We start from the raw sequence: 12,291 nt of genomic DNA, 5'->3' as shown, positions 1-12,291 counted from the left end.
AGCTTACCAACCCACAGATCTCACTCCATGATACAGGCCCCATGTCTCACTCCTTGATACAGGCCACATATCTCACTCCAGGATACAGGCCACAGGTCTCACTCCTTTGTACAGGCATGAGGTCTCACTCCATGATACAGGCCACAGGTCTCACTCCTTGATACAGGGCCCATGTCTCACTCCAGGATACAGGCCACAGGTCTCACTCCTTTGTACAGGCACGAGGTCTCACTCCATGATACAAACCACAGGTCTCACTCCATGATACAGCCCACAGGTCTCACTCCATGATACAGCCCACAGGTCTCACTCCTTGATACAGGCCCCAGGTCTCCAACCACAAGCTTGTGTTCACTGCACATTGGTTTTAATTACTGTGTCAATCTAAATACTATTTATTGTGCATGTTTTAACTTGACATGTGTTGTATCGTAATGGGCTTGAAGATAATGCTTGTCTTTGCATTTATTGTTGCTAAGCAAATCATTTGATTGGGTGCAGGTAATATGAAGCTTGGGTTTAACTCGGGTGAAGGTGAACTTGTGTTGAATGGGTTTGTCACTGGCTGAAAATGTAAAAAAAAAAAAAAAAAAGAAAGAAAATATGCTTGCCTTGTTTCACATCATTCTTTTTGAATATTTTGAGAGGTGGAAGTGAGAGATGAGAAGTGTGAGCCCCCTCCAGCATGCATGCATGAGGTGGTTGGTACTGTACTCAGAATAAATGCTCTTTGGGGCCACACCACACGTGTTTGACTTAATACGTATCTGTTGATGATTTGTGATGGTGAGCTACATTTAATTAAAAAGTGTTATGTGGTCAACCTCTGTCCAAGTGAAGGATATAACGGAGCTGCCGACATTGATGGCCAAAAAGTCCAATGCTCTGCATGTGCACTGTTTATGGCTTATTTTTTTATTTGTGGTGAAGTGATGATACAAAAATATTCCAGGTAAAGGCAGGCAGATGATACAGAAGTAGCCGAGGACCCACAGGTCAAATTGCCATTGCGGTGTGATATCAACTGGTCTATTGAAGGCTCACAGAGGTTACCGGAGGTTCAGAACCAAGGGAATCCAGGCGTGGGACTATCCTGAGACAGGAAGTGGCCTAAGTCCTCAGGTGCACGGCCGAAGACTTGCCCATTGAAGTGCAGGTAAAAGCAATAAAAGGCCTGGGATGGGTTATGATGCGTGCCTTCCAGACATTAATAACCTTTCAGTGACGCCGTAGGAGCTGTAATCACTTTGTCACATGTTTAATATTTATCTAATATAAATGAAAGCTGAAGGACTGTGTCTATCTTTTCCTTTCCACGACAATAAATCCACCAGAATATACGCCAAGCCTTACATATTAGATTCAATATTATTCAGGTTACAATTATCAGAACAATACAAACATTCATTGCCCCTCATGTCTCAAAGGAGTACTTAAGATATACATTTGATATAAAAGACTATGAAATCAGCGACCCTAATAAAACTCATTTGACCCACCAGTGGGTCTCGACCCAGTGTTTAGGTGAATGATGATGGTGATATAGCAGTGAAGGAAAAAAGAAAGGGGAGCACTGGTGGTGCTGTTATTACTGGGTGGTAAGTCACTGAATCAAGGTCAACTGAAGGGTGTTTAATAAGAATAAACCAAACGCCTCTTTATTTTTCCATTGTCATAATGCTTGTGGTGATGATGAACATGTGTAGATATATTTGGTTCTGATATTACATGTTACTAGAAAATAGATGTCTATAACCAGGTTGTGAAGGAGTAAGTGCAGTGATGTCCAGTTGGCTGCAATCTGCAACTCACCACGAGGTGCCACTAAAGCTCACACACTTTAAGGTTCGCTTGAACGATGAAGTATTAAGGCTACTACTGTAGTTTTAAGGGATTATTGACTGTCCCATCTCTCTCTCTCTCTCTCTCTCTCTCTCTCTCTCTCTCTCTCTCTCTCTCTCTCTCTCTCTCTCTCTCTCTCTCTCCCCCTCCCTCCCTCTCAGGAGGGATCGCAGCCAGTCCTGGTCTGGACCGGGTCCCGTGTAGAGATCAATGTCTCGTCTCACCACGCGACACGTCGCATGGGACCAAATCTCTCTCTTTGTCTCTCTCTTTCTCTTTCTTGCATCCGGTGTTTTATACTTCGCAACTCCCCTTATTTTTCATTCATTCTTTCACTGACAGACTCCATCGAAATAAACTGAACTGAGTCTGTTGTGTTGAGTTATTTTTGTGTCTCCAGGCTCAACGGATAACGTTGAGACGCGTTTAAGGACCTGTGGACAACTGTTAACGCGACCTGAAGAGGCGGGTTGCTTTGTTCTGTCGGACTGGACCTGCTCAGACATTTTCTTTCCTTTATTTTTTTAATACTAAAACTACCTGATATTTTCTTGAGACACGGAGCCCTCTGTGGCGAGATGTGGAGCAGACTGTCCCTGCTGTTGGTCTGCTGTGCTGTGGCCGGACTTCGTGCTCTGGAGCCGGACACAGCCACGCAGCCCTATCAGGAGACGAAGCCGGGGACCGGAGCAGCGGAGCGGGGCGAGCTGGACAAGGAGGCCCACCGCGCGGCTCAAGAGTCCCCGGGGAGGCACGCGCCTGCTGAGGGTGCGGAGCACCTGGAAGAGGAGCTTGATAACCAGGAGAATATCATTAGCCAGGTCGGTGTGACACATGTGCGACCAAGTTTCCTTTATAGCCAAAGGGCATAGTTAAAATGACAAAGTGCGTACATCAGACAGAAGAGGCCCCTTTGATTTGGCATCAGACAATAGACTTTTAAATTTAAACGTGTTATTCACTTTAGTTGAACAGTTGTGTATGGGCCCAGCTGGCGAAAGAAAAAACAATAATTCTGAATTTTCATCTCAGTGTGTCAGATCACATGTCAGTAGTTACTCAGAAAGCTCAGGAAAAGTTTCCAGTGAAAACCACAGAAGAATCTAAAGCACTTGTTTGGACACGTGTTGCCTTTGAACTGTAAACGTTTACTCATTTCTAACATCAAAATGATGCAGCAACCAGGACTGTACTATATTTTACTTTAAACCCCTTCGTGTGTGTGTGTGTGTGTGTGTGTGTGTGTGTGTGTGTGTGTGTGTGTGTGTGTGTGTGTGTGTGTGTGTGTGTGTGTGTGGTTGGTTATATAAACCTCTAAACTGTAAGTGCTCCAAACCCCGAAGTGTCTGTTAGAGGCCTGGATCTTTCTCTCAGCTGCACACCATCCCCCATACTGTTTTTATTTAAATATTTTTGCTTAATATTTAACATGGAGACTAATACAAATTATCAAATATACATTCATATCAAAGTTGAGTAAAAAGGTAAAGTTTGTGTATTTATTCTTCAAAGTTGTCTGAGCGTCCTATGAGATAATCAAACGGTCCTCTCCTCCAGCTGCTGGGCGACTACGACAAAGTAAAGACGGTGTCTTCGGGGTCCGACTGTGTGTGCCGCTGTATCGTCCGGCCAATCAAACGTTCCGACTGCAGCCGCCTCCACGACAGCGACCCGTCATCTGACCTGTCCAAAGATTCCTACACCGTGGAGACGATCACCAAGGGAAAGGACTGCAAGACGTGTGTGTGCATGGCTCCGCCTTCCGCTGTCAACCCCTGTGAGGGAGAGTACCGGTTTAAGAAGCTCCAGGAGGCCGGCAAAGATGACATTAAGGTAGGCATGTCCTTTTAATAGTTTTACTGTTGGCTACTGAGGACAAAAGATGCTCTATCAGAGTTTAAAACCTTGGGTAAAGACGATTCTCAGAGGAACAATCAATGTTCTGCACTTCCTGTCCTTTGATCTGTGTGTCACTCTCCTCTGGTTCTTGTTCTGCTGCCGTTCAGCTGGCGACTATCATCGACCTGTTGGAGGGCTCTCTGTACGGGATGGACTTGTTGAAGCTCCACTCTGTCACCACGAAGCTGCTCACCAGGGTGGACACCATGGAGAAGGTGAGCACACAGACATACACAGACACACACACACAAGCACACACACACACACACACACACACACACACACACACACAACAAATGCATACGCAGGAGACAATCATCCACTGTAATTGTTTTAGGTACATTTCTTGGAGGGACTCAAACTGCAAACTTAATTTAGACCAAATCTATGTTTGAGGAAGAAGGATTTGATTGGAGGCTTTTCTTCAAACAAAGACTGAAGCTCCAATCCTAATTCATGAATTAATGAACTACTCACCATAACGAGCATGATTGCACTCAGCAATCCCCCCCACCAGCCGGTCCCATCCCCACGCCCTTCCTCCCCGAAATGAACGAGTGATTCCAACAAAAGATTTGTTCATTTTAATGAACAAGATTCAAAGAACCGATTCGCTAAAATGATCTGGTCTTCACATCACTCCTCTTATGCGGGGCGCAAGGGGGCGGGGCTACCACGTGCGGATCAGAGCGCAGTGACAGCTCCGCTCTCTCTCATGTTGCTGCATGCAGCGGGCCGCAAGGGGGCGGGGCTACCAGCGTGCACACGCAGTGCGCTCACAGAGTGATCGCTAGAGACAACATGAACGCAGGAGCTTTTGCCGTCCTCGGCTTGTTGGAACAAAGCTGTTGTCCAGTAAAGCCACCAGCAAGGTAGCTTTTTTGTTCTAGGTTGAAACTAGAAGTTTCTAGAAGCTCGTCGTGCCCCACTGACCAATCACAGTACATGCTGGCCAATCATATACGCCATCTCGCAGGCCCTGCACGTCAAAGAATCCGCGCAATTTGTCAAACTAAAAATCTGATTTGTTAAAGACCATGTCAACCTCAACATCCACTCTCAGTGTACTTTTATCTGTAAAGGCCTTCTCAAACTGCTTTGCTTCCATAGAGACACCGGAGAGAAAAAATGTGATTGGATGAAAGCTTGCTGCCCTGCAGGGCTATAATTAAATTATAAAATAGCTATAACTTTGTTTTTTATATTGTGTGTGTGTGTGTGTGTGTGTGTGTGTGTGTGCGTGTGTGTGTGTGTGTGTGTGTGTGTGTGTGTGTGTGTACTCCAGGCTGCCCGTAACTTTACTGAGAGAACAAGAGAGAAAGAACGTGTAAAGGAACGAGCAAAAGAAAAGGAGAAGGAGAGGAAGGCCCAGCAGAAGAAAAAGAAAGGGAATGATTTGGAGCGAGCAGGACAGAAAAGTGGAGCCAACAAGCAGGTATGAACCGTATGAACCTGAGATCTTACATATCAGAAGCCGAGACATGATCTCACCTGTAAATCCTGTATTCTTTATAAATGAGACAGGAATGTGCTGGTTCTCTTGCAGAAGAGTTCTGATGGTCCGGTGAAGAAGGACCAGCAGCGAGATGGACTGGAGCTGCCGACCAGGAACAAGACAGGGACTCAAAAGCCAATCAGGCCCCAGACCGAGCCAAAGCAGCCTATCACAGACAAGAACGGCGTGGTCATCAGGGGCGTGACCTTTTACAAGGCCGAGGGAGAGAGCTATAAAGAGGAGGACAAGAAAGGGAGAGGGAAAAGTGGTAAGTCCAGCATACCGTCTTACTGAAAGGCTTTTTTTCACTCTGTCGACCTGATGGCAACAACCAGAAGTGTTCATCCTCACCTGCCAGCTTTGCACACATTATTTAATTAATGATACATCTAATGCATTACTCATCTGACTTGGGAACGACTCGTGGTTCTCCAGGAAGGGCTGGAAAACGTTGCTGGAGAAAGGGAGGCCTGGAATAGACCCCTCCCTGCCACGCCCGACCCGGATAAACAGATGAAAAGAGATGATGGATGGGCATCAGATGTAGGGTTCAGCCAATTGCTAATAATATTAACAATCAAGATAGTTGGCAATTTCTCAGAAACCTAAACTTTTAAGTTAAAAAATGTGGCATTCCATCATCATTTCCTTGTAATATCCTAAATATGTGTGTCATATTTATAACTAAAATAGCCTTTCGCACTGTTGGGACGTATACTGTTCTGGCTCTGTTTTGGGTCTCCACCGTCTCTTGAGAACAATAGGTGGTGAAGATGAGGCTTCATCACTCTGAGCGACATCGTTCGCATACAAGTAGTCAGGGTCCATTCTTAATATAAAAATACTGATTTAAGCTTCTTTTGAGTTTATGGATGGGTTCCAGTTCCAATTAGAGGACATCTCTAACACCCTGAGGATAATCCTATCAGGTCTTGGCAATCTCATTCAACAAAATGATCTTCTGACAATACAGTTCATTGCAAAACTTTGATTACCATGGCAATATCTGGAATAGAATGAGGATGTGACTAAATAAATAATATTTCAACACAAAATTTCTTCACTTCTATTTCTCTTTTTACTTCTTTTACAGACTCTCGAACTGCAAATGCTTCAGTAGACTTACTGATTCATGGGTCACTCCCACCTGCCAAGACTTCCCCCATCAAGAGTCCAGGACCTTCAACCAACGTTAGCACACAGCTAGACTTTGAGGAACTATCAAAGAGACGGAGCAGACCTGCAACCACCCAGCAACCAACTGCTCCCATGACCCAACAAACCACAACTACAACCAAACCAATTCCCACCACCATCACTCCAAAGAATGAATCAACTACTAACTTACCACCGACAACTTCAAAGCCAACAACGACTAAACTGACAACCACCAACCAACAAACCATAACTACAACCAAACCAGTTACAACCACCATCAAACTAACGACTGAATTATCCACGAACATTCCACAAACATCTCCAAAACAAATGGCAACAAAACCAACAACTACTTCCCAACAAACTTCAACTACTATTCGGGCAACCCTGCACGTCAATATGCACACCACCTCACTCTCAAATGCCAGTACAGGTCCATCCATTGATAAGTCCCATATGCCACACTCTCAGCCAGGATCCAAAAGTCGACTCAGCTGGACGGAGAGCCCAGTTGACCAACCAAAGACCACAAAAAAGCCTGGTAGAGATACATGGAGTACTGTACTTTATCCAATAGAGAGTGCAAATTGTGACAAATACTAATGACACTAGAGTAGAGTCTGGACTCATAGTGTCACCTGTCGTGTGTGTTCTTCAGCAGTGTGTAAGGACACAGTAGCCAGCTTCTCTGAACCGGTTCAGCAGAACTCTTACGGCTTGAGTGACGGAGCCTGGATGAGAGACGGGCGCGGCCATGGCAACGTCATCTACCTCACTAATGGACACTATGGCAACACCCTCTTAGAGTTTCGAGACCTGGGCACCTTCAAATCAGGTACAGGAGTTTGTGTGTGTGTGTGTGTGTGTGTGTGTGTGTGTGTGTGTGTGTGTGTGTGTGTGTGTGTGTGAGTGTAGGTGTGTGTGAGTGTGTGTGTGTGTGTGTGTGTGTGTGTGTGTGTGTGTGTGTGTGTGTGTGTGTGTGCATTCTCTATAATGTCCACCAGGGGGCGACTCCTCTGGTTGTATAAATAACTTCTCTTGATGTATTCTCTCAGTAAACATTGTAAACATCAGTTTATGTCTCAGTCTCTAGTTTCAAGTCTTCTTCAATACAGCTGGATGTTCTTTAGTAAATTATTCTCATTTAGAGTCAAACAGACCATAAAGGGGCTACATTATGATTGACAAGTCGCAAAATGCAGAACTTACGGCATCAAAACGTCAGTCGACAAACTAATGAGTGACGTCACCAGGACTACATCCACTTATACAGGCTATAGTTGTCACGGTTGAAGCCAGTTAAATATCATGTAAAAAGCACTTTCAATAGATGCTGGATGGGTGGATCACACTTTGATGCGCAGTCATGCACCGTTCCAAAGGTCATGCTGTGAATTGTGAGCCTGTTTTCTGTGTGTGCCTCCTGCTCAGGTATGGCAAGTAATTCATACAAGCTGCCCTACAGCTTCACTGGAACCGGCCACGTTGTGTTCAATGGAGCTTTCTACTACAACCGTGCCTTCAGCAGGGACGTCATCAGATATGACCTGAGACACAGATATGTTGCTGCCTGGACCACACTGCATGATGCTATACTGGAGGAGCAGGCTCAGAGGATACAAACTGAAGTAAGACCCATGGTGTACTTTGTGTGAGTGTGGTAACTGGGATGTAACCATGCGAGAAACACTGCACGATGATTTACTAGTGGAATATACACTCAGGACACTTTAAAAGGGTCATAAAAGGTCAGTGAGGGGAACAAAAACACTACAAATAATGAGAGTTGAAAAGGTAAAATGGCGAGGAGTTGAAACAACTGCTGGAATTATGTTCCCTGTGCATGGCATGGGTTACATCTGGTGAGTGCAGGTTTTAGTTTAATTACTGTACAGCCCCAATGGTTCCAAACGTGCCAACCTCACTGTAACAAGACTAAGAACACAAACTAATCCTAAAATGAGGCAATAACATCCAGTCTGGAAAGTGAAGCCAAGGTAGTGCCTTTAATCTGCATTCTCTCTAATGACCACCAGGTGGAAACTCTTTTGGTTGTATAGAAGTCTATATAAATGACTCTACTCTCTTGTTGTATTACCTTAATAAACAGTAAAGATGAGTTTATGTCTCAATCTCTAGTTTCAAGTCGTCTTCAATACAGCATGATGTTCATTTAGTAAATTATGGTAATTTAGAGTCAAACAGACCACAAAGGGACTACCTTATGATTGTCAGGTCGCTACTACAGCATTGTCTGGTCTGGGATGTTTTCGTCTTAGGAATGTAACCCTTTTTCATTTCATGAAAGTTCTTGGGATGAAAAGGTTCTATTAGAACATCAGCCCTTCTGGAAAAACCCTGTGGGGAGTGTAGAGCTGTGGGGAACTGCAGAGTTGAGTGATTTGTTGGTTCATCACTTTTAGCGCCACCTTTTACATTGTTGATCGAAAAATACTGATAATAGATGTTAAAGTAATAAAAACATTAAATGACTGTATTTTAGTTTCTCTCAGCAATGTCTTTGTGTTTTCAGTTGGAGTTTGCGGTTGATGAGTCCGGCCTGTGGCTGCTGTACCCCGCTCTGGACACGGAGGGCTTCCACCAGGAAGTGACCCTGCTCATCCACCTGCGCCACCGGGACCTGCAGCCGATACAGAGCTTCCGCACAGGTCTCCGGCGCGGCCGCTACGGGAACAGCTTCCTGGTGTGCGGCGTGCTCTACGCAGTGAACAGCATGGAGCAGCGCTACGCCAACGTGACCTACGCCTTCGACACACACACGCTCACGCACATCGTTCCGAGTCTGGCGTTCACCAACGTGCACGCGCACACCTCCCAGCTGGCTTACTGCCCGCTCGACAAGAAACTGTACGCATGGGACAATGGACATCAGATGACGTACGATGTTGTCTTCGCTTACTAGCACAACGGATGGACCCGTTGCCGGAGGAGTCAACAGCAGATGTTATATCCCGAGGACAGAATGAATAGGGAAGTAAGTGAGAAAATGACTGTGGATCAGTCAAACTGAATGTGTTTTTAATGTTGACCTGCTGCTTTTTTATGAACACCAAAGTCACTATCAAGCAGCAAAAGTATCACTTAACGGAAAATATATTGATATTCGGAAAAAGACGAAACCCCATGGGTCATATGGAAGTTTGTAGATAAATGTATTCATATATTTCTCTATTTCCGCAAATAGAACGTTTTCTCTGGTTTAAAAACTATGCGTAACTGACCCTCTGCCTATTCAGACTGCCATGGATTAATGACCTTGGAATGAGCATGCACGAGTTCTCAGCAGTCCACTTCCATATGAAACACAGATGGTTCTGAAAACGTTCAATAATCCCATTCTTCATGAGCACGAACTTCCAGCATTACAGTCTGTGGACAAATACACACCGTCTCACATCAAGTTTATTCCTCATGAATGGTGATCACTGTGGGGAAGTGGTATGTACGTGTATGTGTACACTCTTTAATTTAACATTTTTCAAAACCCGCAATGCTAATCGTATCTTTCTGCCTCGAACATCCGCACAAAAATATGGGACTTTCTCTTACTATTCAGCTTGTCTGGGAGAATGAGGTGTGTGACATCATCATGGTTATTGCCTCAGCTTCGGCTTTAAGACTACATTGTACGGGCAACTTGAAAATACAAAATTAATATATATTTAGCGCTAGCTTGTTAATAACTTCCATTCTCAAATGGAGGTGTGAAGTTAGAAATACTTAGCATTGACCAGGCAGGGTGAGAAGATGCTATAGGTTGCATTGTCGGATATGTAGGATGCAGTGTTTCTGAGGCAAAAAGGCAGGGACAGAGTGTCACTTTCCGTTTGTTAGATGCAGTGTGTTTGAAAAAAAACCTCCTGTGTTCACAGAAAACATCCGGTTTCTATTTCTTACGTGCTTTTAAAACCCACAACTTACATCATAGGTTCACTTAGTTTTTAGGTTTACTTACACAACAAAACTGCTGATTCTAACCAGCAGTTTTATTATGTATTTCGGAAAAGATCGAAAAAGATTGTGGTTTGGGTTCAAATAAGTCTGTTTGTTACGTGAAATAAGTACATTGTTACGTAACTGGTGTTAGCAAAGTATGCAAGTGAAGTGACAAATCTAAGGTACAAAAAATCTACTTTGTTTCACACAGGAGATTGACAGCATTCTCCTGGGTGAAAGTCCTGTGCTTGTTTGGGGACTTCCTCTCTCTCATCTACGGCTAAACTACATCTAAAATACATCCCTTCTAATGATGAGGCGGGTGGGTTTACACCAGCGATGGTTGAAAGCCCTGTGGGTCTCATGTATACACTGCAGGTTTTGTGAATAAACAATTCAATTGGTTTCTCCACTGCATTTGTACAATAATATTGTTACATGTTTGGTTCATTTGTGTGCAGTTAGTATGTGGAAAAATATATTTATTTTGTTTTTATATGTAAAGTTGTGATGCAAAAAATGTCATAAAATTCTCAGCGTTTGTATATGATCCGAGCACTGACAACATCGGTCCGGGAAGACCTTAATGAAACTGTCATGTTTATTTTGCTTCTCATTTTCACAATTGAATTGCCTCTTTGGGGCTTTTATCATATCCCAAAATAAATAAATGATCATGCCATCATGTTGCACTGCTGGGTTTCATTTGTACATTGCCATTAACTGCTCAAACTTTGTTTTTGGTAATTTTCTCTCTGACGCATTATGTTACATTAAATCTCTCATTGAGTTATTTCTCCACTTTTCTTCATTTATCTTTTTACTGAGATGTTCCTTTTCTGCTTTAAAGATCTCGGGCTGTCGGGAACAGTTGCTGTTGTGGGCTCGTAAAGCCCAGTGAGATATTTTATGTGCTATCGAGTCGTACAAATAAACTTGACTTGACTTCACAAGGCTTCATCTCTGGGTGCTCGAGTTTCCTCCTGCAGTCCAAAGACATGCCAGTCAGACTGACTGTGAAGGTGTGAGCGGCTGCTAACCCTGTCCCAGATATTTTTCCTGCCTTTCTCATACAGCATTCAGACACATTTTGAGTCTGAATAAAGAGTCAAATCAGGTATAAACACTGGAGGGATGGAGCGATGACAGTGATCCTCGGTGTCCTCCCACTGTTGAAATCAGCCATGTTTCATGTAGCAGATGGTCAGACATAATGAAGGATCTGTGAGCTGGAAAGCAAACAGATTGATTTGGGTTACAATGAAATGATGGAACAAATCCCAACTCACCAACTCACTGGTTTGGCTCATCGGACATGGTCGGACATGGTCTTCACGGGCATCAGAGTTCTGACTAAAATACCTCAGGGTTGTTTTGCGTGTTGAATAATTTACACAAGAGATTTGTCAGGCTACACGCAACAGCCAGTCTGAACGCAAAACCACCACCGTACAACCACACTGGTGCAGGATGCCATACAATCCTACACTCTGGCCCTTTAATTTAATTATTTAATTATTTACCTAAATGTGAAATTCAACCGTTGGCTCAGACAGTTCATCTGCCGCAATCACGGGTAAATTAATCTGAGAGTTACCTTATGTTTACGTTTTCTTGTCTGCATATCTGTTTTGTGCACTGATGCTGAATATAGTGTTTGTTCAAGGCTTAATGGATCTGAATCAACAGGCAGCATTCCCTCTTGCATAACATTAGCATCAAAGTGTGTGAATAATAATTATGGGGCAACACACTTTTACTGGCATCAAATTCTATTTTCAACATTTCTCTTTTTTTAAAATGTATTTTTTCATTTAATTCCACACACAGAATGTTCCGTCATTCATTGCACCCTTTGAGAAAGCAGCAAATGCTGCAATAAACCAGTGAGTGAGAATTAACTTTATAGCATGTGGATGAAACCACATCCATTATGAACC

General features: G+C 43.7%; 1 protein-coding gene across 1 annotated transcript; it reads left to right on the top strand.

Moving 5' to 3' along the window:
- The first annotated feature begins 2,279 nt into the window (after positions 1 to 2,279).
- On the top strand, positions 2,280 to 10,213 carry LOC137781954 (olfactomedin-like protein 2B). The gene is made up of 9 exons (XM_068570986.1): positions 2,280 to 2,663; positions 3,400 to 3,675; positions 3,849 to 3,956; positions 5,027 to 5,176; positions 5,288 to 5,504; positions 6,330 to 6,935; positions 7,053 to 7,229; positions 7,826 to 8,022; positions 8,928 to 10,213. The coding sequence occupies exons 1-9, from the start codon at positions 2,421 to 2,423 to the stop codon at positions 9,315 to 9,317; spliced, it is 2,364 nt and encodes a 787-aa protein (XP_068427087.1). The 5' UTR covers positions 2,280 to 2,420; the 3' UTR covers positions 9,318 to 10,213.
- The last annotated feature ends 2,078 nt before the right edge of the window (positions 10,214 to 12,291 follow it).

The sequence above is a fragment of the Clinocottus analis genome, unplaced genomic scaffold (assembly GCF_023055335.1).
Source record: "Clinocottus analis isolate CAN_PGR_092001 unplaced genomic scaffold, fCliAna1.0.p SCAF_11, whole genome shotgun sequence".
Classification (NCBI taxonomy): domain Eukaryota; kingdom Metazoa; phylum Chordata; class Actinopteri; order Perciformes; family Cottidae; genus Clinocottus; species Clinocottus analis.
Note: the sequence above shows the minus strand (reverse complement) of the source record. Positions and strands in the feature narration are given on the sequence as shown.